Source organism: Canis lupus, chromosome 2, assembly GCF_003254725.2.
Source record: "Canis lupus dingo isolate Sandy chromosome 2, ASM325472v2, whole genome shotgun sequence".
NCBI classification, from domain to species: Eukaryota; Metazoa; Chordata; class Mammalia; order Carnivora; family Canidae; genus Canis; species Canis lupus.
The window spans coordinates 63261505-63275415 of NC_064244.1; the positions used below are offsets into that span (position 1 = coordinate 63261505).

General features: G+C 53.2%; 1 protein-coding gene across 1 annotated transcript in view; it reads right to left on the reverse strand.

Moving 5' to 3' along the window:
- Window positions 1-13911, reverse strand: part of NKD1 (NKD inhibitor of WNT signaling pathway 1) — an 84454-nt gene that overhangs the window by 22948 nt on the left and 47595 nt on the right. Inside the window, exon 4 of the mRNA XM_025447182.3 lies at window positions 4727-4793. Coding sequence (XP_025302967.1) covers window positions 4727-4793 — 67 coding nt within the window. The remainder of the gene's footprint in view (window positions 1-4726; window positions 4794-13911) is intronic.

The following is a 13911-nucleotide window of genomic DNA, read 5'->3' on the forward strand; positions in this document are numbered from 1 at the left end:
TCACACCTGGGTGCTGGGACAAACCGACCAGAGCCGAGGGGGAGTACACGGGACCTGCCTGGGTGGCCCGAGGGAGGGGGCCACCTGACTTCAGTGATTTCATGCTGTTGATGTCATCTTCCAGTGAGTATTTATTGAGCACTTATAGCATGCCAGACTCTATGTCATGCACTGGGAGTAGAAGGAGAAATTCTAATAGGATTAAAGAAGCTTTGAAAATAGGTCTTCTTTGATCTGGACTAGTAAATAATTATAAACACCAGTTGGCTCCTCTTCAAGAAAGGACCCATGAAACAATAAGACTCCTAACAGCTCACATACACTGGGCACTTACTCTGTACCGGGGCTGTTCTCCACGCTTACGTTAATGACCTCACTGTCATCATGGGAACCCTGCAGAAGCACTCTGATTACCCCCAACAAGGAAAATGAAAAACAGAGACATGATGTGAATGCACCCAAGGTCACCCAGAGAGTTGTGGTAGAGCCAGGCTGGATCTGGGGTCTGACTTGCAAATTCCCAAAAGAGCCCGAGTAAAGGTAAGAAGGTGCCTCTCACAGATTCTGAGGCAGTGGTGGTGAGACAAGTTTCAGAGTTCATGCGGAGTCAGGTCCTGAGCTCGTAGTGGGGCTACTCAGACCCCCAGGGCCTCAGGCTCGACACCACTGCCCTGCATGGCAGGACCAGCTAGTCTAACACGTCCACCCTTGGGCCAGGGAAGCGGGGACCCTGGAGGCCCTGTCAAGCCAAACCTTGGGGGCTTGGAGGGAGGGCCTGGGCCCCCAAGGGGAGGGTCCGCCTGACTTCAACCTTTCTAAGGGTTCCTGTATGGGCGTTCTGTGGCGTCCACTTTTTAGAGATGCCAGGTAGACTGTACTATGCCTGCTTTCAGCCCCGAGTGGAGGTCAGAAGACAGGACACAGACAAGGTGTTGGGGGTCAGTGGGCAAGGCTAGAAGTCAAATCACTGGGAGGGATGGGACATCCCTAGGTGGAAGGGAGAGAGAGGACCCAGAGAGAAGGCGCCCGTGACCATTTATAGGTCTTTCCCTTCCGAAGGGCACAGAGCAGAAGTAGCACCCCATGCCCAGTGGGGACACAGTGCTCTGAGAGGCCATTCAGGGCGATGTGGGTCTGCCAAACAGGTGTGGCACCGATTTGCACCTCAGGCCACAAGCCACAGGCTGCCACCACCTGTCGTGTGGCCCAACAGAGCTAAGGAGGTGGGGAAGCCAGGTGGGGACAGGAGTAAAGTGTGGGGTTGGGCCTCCCCTGGGCTCAGACCCCGCAGGGTCAGCAGACGGAGGGTCCCTGTCCCCTTCTCCCCTGGAAAGCCAGCCCTGTGTCCCGCCCCTGCCACGCCCAGCCAGCTCATGGAGCTTGGGACTTTTGATGTTTACTTTGTTCTCGCCACAGTTCAAAAGGAGCTCCGCAGCCCTCGCAGCCCTCGCACCAAGCCCAGACTTAATCTGCCATCCCGCGAGCTCCCAGCTGGCCAGTTAAGGCGGTTAAGATGCTGGATTAGGGCCGGCTTTACATAACAACGCAAGAGCTAAAGCCGTCCTCTCCTGGGATGGCTAAAAGACTTCTTTTTATCTTCACGCCTCAGATGGCCTTTTTTCTCCCTTAAACAGCCCTCCAACCCGCCAAGAGGCAATGAACTTGGCCAACAGGAAGACAAAGGAGAGATTCAGGATTCGGCTGCTCGCCCTGGGCCGGGAGCACAGAGGGACGCTGGCCCAGCGCCCGCCCGCCCCCGCCAGGTGGATGCTGCTCCCCAGGGGCTGCGGCCGCACCAGTGGGGGACCAGGGAGCCAGACTGTCACGGGTCCAGCATCCCCCCCAGAGTGTCAGGGCCATGCAGGCCGGCCAGCAGCGGGGAGGAAACCAGAGCAGCCTCAATCTTCCAGCCCCGTTTACACATGGTTTTCACTTTCTTAATTCTGCTGTGAGTCTTCCCATTCACTCTTCTTGTGAAAGTTAAAACATTCATCCCAGTTAATACTACAGTCCTCTTGGTGAGCTCTTTCAAGTTTTAGTAGCCTCCTCCCAGGTCCAAGAGGAGCGCGTGTTTTTGACCATCGAGGCCTCCGGCTACACAGCAATACACACATGGTCTGTACTCACACAGGCAAGGAACTACGGGGCAGCGTCTCATGCCCCTTTTAACATAAAACACACCGGCCATGACGTACTGCATCTCTCTGCAACCTGATCTGTTTTATATTTTCTACTTCTGTGTAAGCTTTTGTTTGAAGAAGGAGGCTGAAAAGCTGGACCACCAACAATGTAGTCCAACCCCTAGTTGGGAAACTGAGGCAGGACAGTGATTCCCAACCCCCTCTCTCATGAGTGGTGGTGCCGACGTGCCTGGACATTGCCAGCATCTAGCAAGGTGCCAGGGCTGCCCTTCAAGTCCGGCATGAAGCTGGTGGGCCATAGGGTCAGATCGAGTGCTGCCAACCTGACACCCTCTCCTTAACAGGAGCCGGGACCCTCGGGCACCTCGTCTTCATCTCCCATCCATCAGCCAACGTCAGTAAGTGCTGCCTGGCCCGGGCCACAGGGCTTCATTCTCCCTGCAAGGAGCCCACATCCTTTGAGCACCACTGGGTCCAGCTCCATGTCCCCACTCATCAGGTTACAGGGGGCAAAGGGACCCAGAGTCCATGGGACCTGGCCGTGATCCACAGCGGGTGGCTACCAGAGCCAGGAGGGGAGCCAGTCTATGTGCTCCTCAGCCAGCATTCCTTCTGTTCATTACAACATGATTCATGCTCTGAAGGGAGACACTGAACAAAGTAACCCTCCCCTCCAGAGGGAAGTGGATTCCATGAGTAGGCTGTTTCGTGTCTGTTTGCAGGGAAAGACATCTCATTTGAAATCAATTATGTGGTTTTAAACTGAGCCTCAATGGACAGAGGAGTGCCTCATTTAGGAAAAATAACTAGGAGTTCAAAACATGATGGATAGACAGATGGTGATTGGAAGATGGGGTCAATGGATGAAGGGATGAAGGATGGGTGATGAACACATGGGTAGAGAATGAAGTATGTGCAGGCTGCCGGTAGATGGGTGGCAGGAGGGTAGGGAGAACAATGGATGGGATGGATGGGATGGATGGATGGATGGATGGATGGATGGAGCACAGCCAGTGGGTGGCTGGGTGATGGGACGATAAGGAGTGAGGGATCAGTGAATGAAGGGACACGCAGAGGAGTGGACTGGTGGGTGACTGGATGGAGCAGGTGGAAGGATAGACAAATGTAAGGATAGACAAACAAGAGAATGGCCTTGCTAATGGGCTACCACCGGGCGACTGAGTGGGAAATGAATACATAGCTGGAATGAGAGCCAAAGCCTATGAAACCGATGTCTGGGGTCACTCAATCCCCAGGATTTACATCCTGCACATCTTTACCTGACTTCCCAGATCTCAAATCACCAACTCCTGGCATCTCTCCCTGAAGCCAAAGATGACAGCTGAGGCTTGGGGGAGCCCAGGGGAATAAAGAATCAAAGCTGCAGAGCCCCTGAGTGCCATCACCAGCTCTGCAGGCAAACATGCTCAAGGAAAACAGCCTGCACAAAGCCTTCCATCCATGGGACTCCACACTTGATTCAGGACCTGCTCTTATTTGAGCAAAGTTTGATAGATCCCTGGGTCCCAACCCACCTCTAACTCCTGGGCTACCGAGTGAATCTCTTAAAACAGGGCTTCTCAAAGTGCAGTGGGCACACAAGCCACCAGGGGAGCCTCTCAAAGTGCAGATGGCCTGGGACTGAGCAGGACCCAATGTTTCTGACAGCTCTCAGGCTGGATGTGGCCATAGCCATCAGGTCTGGCCCACGCATCCCTTGAGAAGCTCTTGGCACTGTCTGGTCTCCTCTCAAAGCCCCAAGGCCTAGATTCCCCGAGACCCTTGGCCCCCTGGCTCTCCTGCAAGCTGCCTGTCCTCAACTCAACAGCAAGGTCCCTACTATCCTAAGCTCCCGCAGTTCAGTGATTCTCTTCTCTGAGTATAAAATGGGAAACATGATCCCACATAGCAAATGCTTTCCAATGCCATCTGTGCTTTGTGCCAACTCAGAGAGTCAAACAGGGGGAGGGCTCTCATTCCCATTCTGTAAGTGTGGAAACTAAGGCTCTTCTAGAAAGATGGTGTGCCTTGCCCGAAGTCAGGTGAGGGCACCAGTGACCAGCCCTCTACTCCAGCGTCCTCATCCTTCCCCTCAAACAAAGGCAAGAGTGAGAGCTACAGAAGTGAGAACGGAAGAGCCAGTGGGGTGGGGGTGGGGGGCTATTTGGAGGTGTGCTTGAGCTCCAGATGAGTTCCATGTGAACAGCCAAATGGGGAAATACAACAGCTACTTTATGTAGTGCTTACTACAGGTCTAACACTGTTTGGGGGGGCTAGGAGCTCCTATGGTCACACCCCAGTGGAAACAGTGAACTTAAACAACCTGTCCAATGTTCCCCAGCCAATACGGAGCAGGGCTAGGAACGAGCCTCAGGACCCTAGCTCCACTCTGGGCTTGGACTATGAAACGCTACACTCCCTGCTCCCTTCTGGCTTCTCACCCCTACCCCACTCCCATCGACAGTCAGGGTCCTGTCCTCCATCTGGCCTGCAGATTTTCTGGAGGGTACACAGGGCACATGATAGACCCAATGCTCCTTCCCCATCTCACTGCACCCTGGGAAGAGGGTGATGGATTCCCGTACCTTCTAGCCGAAAGTCTTCCTCTTCCTCCTCACTGAGCGTTTCTCTGAAAACTTCCCCCACGAGCTCCTAGAGGAAGACAAAGCAGGGATGTTAAGGAAGTATCAGACAAAGTCAGGTAGGCAACCGGCATCTAGACGTAAAGGCGGTGTCATGAACACATGCCTGGCTGGTCACAGGGATGCAGGGATCCTGGTCTGGTTCTTCTGATGGGAATTTAGGTCAATTAAGGTGGATCCTATCACTTGAAAAGTGAATTGTCACCATGCTTTTTAGGAAGTAACTTTTTCTCAGTCTACAGCCCACTGTAAAATACTGCACTCCTCTCCCTCAGAAAGGAAATTCCACCCTCTGCCCCTGGAAAGAGAGAGACAGGATGAGAAAATGTCCCTCATCTATCCCTTGGAGTCAGCTTGATGGACTCAGGACCTCCCGGGTGGGCTTCAGGAAAGGATCTCAGTGTGAATCCTTCCTCCAGCAGGGGGGTGCGGGCGGGCTGGCTCCATGGGTTTACAAAGAGCGCCTGGTGTGCACGAGAGTAGGTCTCTCCTGCCCTAACATAAACCCCCAACTCTTCAGCATAACATTCAGAAACCTGCATGCTCTGGCTCCGCTGATCTTCAAACACGCCTGCCGCCTCTCCCCAGTGCACACACCTTCCGGAAACTAGCCTGATCCTTACACATGCCTGGCCTGGTGCCCCATGTGTGGATTCAGGATGCCTGGTGGCTTATCCTATCCCATTTGGCAGAGCTGCTGGGATAGGTCAGGCTGCCCCTCGGGTGTTGTCAGGTTGGCAAGGGGAGTGTGGTTGGCCCACAGGCTGGGAAATTTCTGGAACGTCACCAAAGCTACCACCTATCCCGCCCCACCCCAGCAGGATGACTCTAGATATGGAAGAAGCAAGACCAGCACTCGTCAGACTGGCTTCTGCATTTATCGGTTTTCTGCCAATAAGAGTTCTGTGATCAAAAGAGATTGTTTTCAAGTTAGACAAGATCCCTTACTGAAGAACGGACTATGGTAACAGCAGACACTGTGAATATTCAAGTGGTAACTTAGGCTGCATTCCTCAAACCTATTGAGATCACAAAGTTTTGTGTTTAGAAAGCAACACATGAGATTCATATTCTGAGGAACCCACTTTGGGAAATGCTCCTTTTTCTGGGAGAGAGACAAAGTTTGGGAGTGTTACATCACCTTATCTCTTTTGATGCCACAACAGTGCTGTGGCAGCGCTTCTCGAACCACGAAATGACAAGCAATAAAAAAGCCCAAACTCAGCAGCTGTCACCAACTTCTCTTTTTGAAAAAAAAAAAAAAAAAAAAGTGCAAAGCGAAAGAAAAATAGAATGTACCCTCTCCTTGAAACATTAGAAAGGAAGAAAAAAATCCCACACCTCAGATACTTAACAGAAACACCAGTGCTTGTCTTGATTAACAAAACAAACTGATGTTTTCTAGATCTGATCTTAAGAACTGGACACAGCTGGAGAGAAGTCTCTTGTTTTTTATTGTTTTGTTTTGAAAAGATCAACAGCTAACATTTTATGGATTAGGGCTGGTGTTCTCCATCCTCCCTCTTCTTCAAATCGTCCTGGGGCATCATCATACACGCTTTCCCTGCTAGTTGTGAAAATGTGGTCATTCAAACTCCTAGCGTCCCACTGACTTCAAAACCAGGCTTCTCCATTCCTGGAGTCAGGACGGCTTCTCCTTCCTCCTCTGCCAATTATCATAATCACCGAACACTTCCTGGGCTTGTAAACTGGCTGTTTGTGTTAACAGCGCTGGAGTTGACAGGGAAGCCGGGAGCTGGTGACAGGGAAGGCGCACACTCAGGCGGCATCATTAGATGGCTGGGACACTCCGGCAGCCAATTAGAGCCCATCTTTCATGCCAGAGGAAGACGGATGCCGCCTCCCCCAGACAGGCTGGCAGGCAGCACTTCCTCACAGAGCAGGCGACCAGCTTCAAGGGATCACGCTGAGGTCTTCTGGAAAGCGGGCGCTCAGTGCTGACCTCGGCCCACCACCCTGACCGCTCCCGGCCAGGCGGCCAGGACCTGCCAGGCACATATTTTGAGCGCTCGCATCTTCTTGCTGGCACACTTGGAGCAGTTTAGAGACTGGAAGTGTCACCCCCAACAAAGCAGCCGTCTGGAACCCCGAGAACAATGCCTCACAGTGTGTATCACACACTCTGAGAACTGTCTGTGGGGAGGACCAAGCTCCCTGACACAGTAAAGACATGTCTCTGCATATTAAAGCAGAGTTCTGGCAAGTTCCGGGGTTGGCCTCTTCGTGCTAAACCTTACCCTGCTGTGTAGAACTGTGAAGGCTCCCCAGCACCATGGTCCGCTGACACGCTGGGTGGCACAGGTGCTTGATGCTGGCAAAAACCCATTTCATCTGGGGCACCTGGGTGGCTCAGTCAGTTGAGCATCTAACTCTTGGTTTCAGCTCAGGTCGTGATCTCATAGGTCATGAGCCCAGCATTGGGCTCTGTGCTCAGCAGAAAATCTGCTTGAGATTCTCTCTCTCCTGGTGCCCCTCCCCCAACTTGCTCACTCACTTGCTCTTTCACTCTCTCCCTCTAAAATAAATAAATAAATCTTCTTAAAAAAATTTCATTTCATCAGTCAAGCTAGGTGGCCCGGGGCATGGAGTGCAGTGTCTGTGGTCCTCAAGCTTTGAATCACGTAAACAAGAGGCAATGCAGTGTTGAACCAAACGCAGGATCACATCCTGGCTCCATAGCCCCCCTGCCCCTTGGACATGGGGTCAGCCACCGCTTTCTTGGGGTCCTCAGTCTATCTCTCTATAAAATGGGCATGATCACAAACCACAGCAATGACAGGACAGCTGACCTTATTGGGCATCTCCTAAGTGCCAGGCACCATGCCAGGAGCCCTGTAAGTATATTTATTATCTCCCTCCATCTTCACCATAGCCCCACGTGTTCCATCTCTCCAGGAATAAACGCTCATAAAAATGATCTGCAATTTGTAAAGTGAGTTATAACTGTTAACCCCCTTTTTTTTTTTCCTACAAAGAAAGTGTTGTCAGTCCTCAAGGGACATAGGAGGCAGGAAATAATGGTACCAACTGCCACTTGCATCATTTACCAAGTGCCTGTGGTACACGAGGTACTGACCAAGGGAATCCCCATAAGAACTTCTGGGGAATGAGGTTCCCGAGCCCTGTATTTAAATGAGGAGGAGGCTTTAAGAGGCCAGGCAACAGCTCTGGGTTGTCAACAGAGCCAAGATTTGAGCCGTTTCTTGCAGAAGCCTGACCTGAGCTTGTACAGTGGAATCAAGGCTCCTGTGGGCATGGGGACAGGGACAACTAAGAGTCCTGGCACACTTGCCGGGAACCGGGGATCACACTTAGAGAAGTACGAGAAGAACAGGCCTGCCAGCAGCTCCAGGGGTGGGGGTCAAGTACTCCAGCTTCTGTGGCAGGACTCAAGGGGCCCACAGCCTCTCCCCACTAGGCTGGGGACTCAGCAGAGCCCTGCTGGGAGGCCCATGGGCAAGGTCTGGGGACCTTAGGCTCTCAGTACCATCCTACAGGTAGAGGCTCAGAACCCTTGACAGCTGCAAGTCCCTCCATGAGGAGCCTCATGCACAAGGTTTGGGGCACAGAACTGGAATGGGCCAGACCTTGGTTCAAATCCCAGCTCTGCTTCATACAAGCTGCATCACGTGGGTGAAGGAACTTTCTCAGCCTCCCATCTGCATATAGGAACGATAGTATGCATGTCTCAGGGTGGCTGCGAAGATTAAGGAAGTTGTTGCATGGACAGTGCTTAATATTACACCTGATACCACGGCTGGGGCTCCAAAGACCAGTAGTTACTGTTTATTATTTCTTCTACTCTGGCTACTAGGTGACTACTAGAACATTGCTTGGAGAAGCTCAAAGGCTCACCAGCCCCAAGGCGCCGTCAAAGACACTAAGAGTCACTCTCCTACCTGGCACGGTGTTTTTAATGCTTCATATTTAATCCTCATGGCAATCCTTTGAGGTAGTGCCACTATTAGCAGTTTATCATCAGTTTGCAGATGAGCAAACTGAGGCACAGAGAGGTTAAGTGACTTGCCTAAGGTCACACAGCCAGTGAGTGCCAGAGCCAGGCTAGAAAGCAGGCTCCTGGCTCCAGAGCGCGTATCCTTCACCACTGCCCTGTAAGAAGCCCAAGTGTGGAGCTTGGTATGAGTGACTGTCCTTCACTGCTCCTTTACTCAGCCATCACTCTGGCCCCTGGTCCCACGCCCCCTCTCCTCTGGCCTTCAGGATAGTCGGCCTCAGACTAGGCTGTAAGTTGTAATCAAAGCCTTCCTGGATCCCCAGACTTCTTGCTGGCCCCAGCCTGATGCCCAGTGGCCGGGCTCAGCAGCCTCTCAGGCCACAGGGCCCGGGCCTCCCTGCCTCCCTCCCATGTCCCGGCACTGCTGCTCCTCTGCCCCACGCTGGGCCCCAGGAAGAGAGGCCAGCTCCTCCGGGCACTGAGTGTGCAGCCAGCGCCAACCCAGAGCACAGAATTGCAGGCATAAGGCCTTATAAGGCCTCCGGGGACGGGAAACCACATCAAAGCAGGGCTTGGGAGCGGGCTGGAGTTCGGTTAGGGTTTTTCCTCTTTGTCTTTGAGACTCCTACTCCTGAGCTTAATATCTTCCCCCCACCGCCTGCCCAGCAGTTCTTTGTCAATGTCTCTGTTCTCTAAGAGCTAACAGATGTTGGTGCCACGGGGTTTCAAAGAACACTCCTGGTGCCCATAGAACACGGCACAACTCGCAGATTCCAAGAATGCACGGGGCTGGGGACATGTCGGGGAAAGAGAGGGTGGGAGGCACAACCCAACCACCCTGTCACCCTTAGATGCAAGCAGGCTGCCCCTGGAGCCGCCCCAGGAAATTCCTGGCGAGCTCCCTCTTCCCAGCGCACTGTGCAGAGGCAGCCGGGCCGGGCGTGCCTGGGGAACCGGCGCCGCTGTGGGCAGGCCCCGCCGAGAGCAAGCTCTGGCCGTCCCGGGCAGGGATGCTCCATTCCCATTCCCAGCACCCGGCCGGACCCGGGAGTCAGGTGCCCGCCCTTGGCAGCTGAGTGACAGCAGACACCTTACTTAACCATCCCGGTTCCTTTTTTGCTCTGCTGTGACACAGAGATTTCAATGTCAAGAAAGAGTGAGAAAACATAGACAAAATACACATCATGAGAAACACCGAGGATGAACTTCTGTCCTTCTGGAGCGCCCTGCTTCTGCCGCGTGCTTGGAACATCCTCACATCCTATTCCTGCAAAAACCTAACGTCCAGTGATTTAACACCTCCGTGTCCGTAGCACCAGGGAGGCATGTTCAAGTTCACCAACAGTCGGAAACAGGAGAAATGCCCAGGAAAGGAAAGTGTGCTGGTTCCACACTGTGAAATGCTACACAGTGACTCTGAAGAACAGGGCAGATCCATAAAATCTGTAAATCCCAGCAGGAGGAGCGCCATGCCACATGGAAGACACAAGTAGAGCATGACTTGTACATCTAAGAAAACACCAGACACACACATACCGTGAGCACACCCAATGTACAGATGTCCCCCTGGTTACCGCCAGGGAGATGAGGGACAAGGGAAGTGGACAGGAAGTGAGAAACTTCAACTCTCTGAAGTGTTCTAGTACATTCATGTCTCACTTGGGCCACTGAAATCTAGTTTCATAAAAACCCACACAATAACCTACTTTATAAGAGGAACCTGAGGCTCAGCCAAAAGGTTAAGTGACTGGCCTTAAGATCGCTCAAGGAGAACAAGTAGCAGAGCTGGGTTAGAACCACCCAGGCTCTGGGGTTCCTTGCCTCTAGAATGGGGCGGCGGGCCAGGATGATACTCCTGGTCCCCTTGAGAAGAGGCCTTCTGGGGCTCCAGCTCCCTGACCCAGCAAAAAGCAAGAGTGGGAGGAGAGTCAGGGCCATTCACCTTCCAGGCCTCAAAGTCCCCATCTCCAATGTGTACCTCAACCAAGGGCTTTTGTGACTTTTGCTCCTGAGAGCCACTCTACGCAAGCACGTGGCAGGCCAAAAGTGCGAGGAATTACCTATTCCACCCCCAAACTGTGCAACATGAAAGCCAGGGCTGAAAGACAGCCACTGGCAAAGGGCCAGGGTGGGGAGGCTCCTAGGGGCCCTGGCTCTAGTGACAGTCCAGGAGGGGCTGGGGACTCCCTTCTTCCCGGGGGGTGGGAGAGAAACAGACTCATTCCTCCTGGATGTCAGCAGACCTTATATCTGCTTCCAGAAAAAAATGTCCCCTCTTCCCAAACAAGTGATGCATGGGGCAGATGCCTCAGATACTCCCATGAGGCCACTGCAGCCTCCTCTGGCCATGCAGCCCGCAGGGAAGGCCACGGGTTCTGCTTACCCAGCATCTGTTCCCCCCGCTAATAAGCAAATTGGAGTCCTCCCCTCGATCATCCTCACACGAGCTGGCAGGGGAGGTGTCTTCTCCATGCCAAGGCTGTGTCCAATCCCATCCCCGGCTGCTTGAGACCCCACACGCCAGGTAAGAGCTCACAAATGGATGGAGACACAAGCCAGTGCCCAGGAGAGCATGACCGTTCGACGAGGCCTTGGACCAACTGGTTTCTAGAAGTCAGCTCCTGAGGGCAGGCACTTGGGCCTGTTCTGCTCTAGAATAGTGTCTGATATATAGTAAATAATAAGTGTCTGTTGGATGAACCTTGGAGCCAGACCCATCCTCACCTGCCTTTCCTGGGGATGGGACAGTTATGGAAGCCACTTGACTGCCCTCTTGGCTTCTGGCAATTTGTGTTGGGCTTCTCCTACTTGCAGCTGAAAGCTCTGACAACCTCCCCTCCCCCTGCCACAGAATCTTCAGAACCAAGTTATAGTCCCCTAAAACCAGAGCCGAGATTCCAGCCAACTTGGAAGCCAGAGGGAGGAAGCTGCTGCCACCTGCTAAGCAGTGGGCACCTCCACAGGTATCCCCCCTGTGGAAGGAGGGGGGACGCTGAGCAGAAGAGGGAAGGCGGCTCTGAGGGCTTCAGTTTGCAGAGCTGGCCTGCGTGTCTGGCCTACGAGGACCAGGCCTTCAGGACTCCAAAGATGTGCAGCAGTAATTAAAATTCCTTGGATTTCTCCCCGACTGTTTTTATCTGCTCAAGATGTAATCCCTCTGCTCCCATTGGCACTTCCCAGCCTCTGCCCCCCGCATCTCGGGGGCTCCAGCCTGAGCTGACTTTCTGGATTTGAGGTAATGTTTATCAGGCAGGTATGCTTTAGCAGGATCCAGAGCCACCACATACCCTTCCTCCGACCCTCAGGCCTTCCACTCTCCAGGGTGCAAATAACTCCCAAAGATGGCTTTGTCCAGTCCTAGAGACACAGCCGGCCATTGGCAGCAGTGGGCCAGAAGAGTCCACTTCCTGGGCTGTTGTCACCCCAATCCAGCTGCTGGTATCCACATACCATCGTCCCAACTACCCCCAGAACTGGCTCTCAATTGGGCTGCCATGAGTAATTCACATTTTTCTTTAAATTGGCTCTCTTTCCCTTTTTCTTTCTGTTTAAAATCTAGTCTTGCCAATAATATCAGTGAAATCATGGGTGTGATGTCCTAGTTACCATTGGGGTTCTCAAAAAATATAATTCAAATGAAACAAAGGCAGAACCATTAAAATACAAGCTGTCCACCACTTATCTCAAGCCCCACCTCTACCTCCAGCAGAATGTATGGATCATGCTTTGGGAACTGCAAGGTTTAAAGAGCTCGAGCTGCAGGCGCCTGGGTGGCTCAGTGGTTGAGCCTCTGCCTTTGACTCAGGTCCTGATCCTGGGGTCTTAGGACCGAGTCCTGCATCGGGCTCCCTGCATGGAACCTGCTTCTCCTTCTGCCTGTGTCTCTGCCTCTCTCTGTGTCTCTCATGAATAAATAAATAAATAAAATATTTTATAAATAAATAGCCTGAGTTAGGGGCACCTGAGTGGCTCAGTCAGTTGAGCTACCTTCAGCTCAGGTCATGATCTTGGAGTCCCAGGATCAAGCCCTACATCAGGTTCTCCGCAGAACGAGGAGCCTGCTTTTCCCTCTCCCTCTGCCCCTCCCCCTGCTTCTTCTCCTCTCTCTCTCTCTCTCTAATAAATAAATAAAGTCTTTAAAAAAATACAAAAGAGACCAAGCTGAAGTCCTCTGCTCCCTCCTCCACCTGGAGGATCCCTCGGACAGGTGGGAAAGGGTGTGAAGAGGAAGAAGGGAGACACCAGGGAAGCAGCTCAGTAGATGCTCCTCCCACCCGGTCACAGGCCCTCCTCTAGGGCTCATGCTTTGGGAATAGGGATCCCAGGCTTGGGGAAAAACCGCTAATGCCAAGAGAAAACAGCAGAGTTGGGCATTACCCAGACCCTGCCTTCATCTCCAGCCTTTGGGACTTGAGAGCTCGCAGGAGGATGACCCAACACAAGGCAGGTTGTCCAGGGCTGGGTGGGACACGGGGCCTGAGGGCTGCTCTGCCGGCGTGATGGGAACTTTCCTACTAGACGGCAGTTCAAAGGAGTTTCTACAGTGGAAACCAGGATCCAATGGGCTTGTCAGGGCGTGGGAGTAACTGAGGTCACGCACACAGAGGACTCAGTGATAATAATTACCAGCATTTCTTTCGCAAGCGCCTAACGTGGGCCAAGTGCTCTGTTGAGCACGGTAGGTGCCCAGCTAAAGGCTCCGAGCAGCCCTGTGAGCCTGGCGCCGTTGTCACCCCGTAGCCAGGAGGGAGCTGAGGCTTAGGGAAGTAAGTGATTCCCACGAGGGTCCGCCCTGAGCCCTGGCTCCTCCGCTCTATGCCGTGCCACCATGTACAAATGATTTCCCTGTTTGTGCCTCAGTTTCTTCACCTGAACATGGGAATGACAGCCGCCGCCTGGCAGGCCCACTCGGAAGGAGAAATGAGACTGGATGTCAAGTGCCCAGCACACCCAGCAGGCAGTCAGCAGGCCATAATGCCGCCGGCCCCTCTCTGCTGTGCGTGAGGGGGGTGCCCTGTCCGTTACCCTCTGCCCTCTCGTCTCCTCGCCGACCCCCCGCTGCCTTCAGAGATGCCTCACAGCTGATCAGAGCTGGACCCAGGAGCACCCTGGGTCCAGCCATCCCACAGGCCCCAAGCTCCAGAAGGCCACC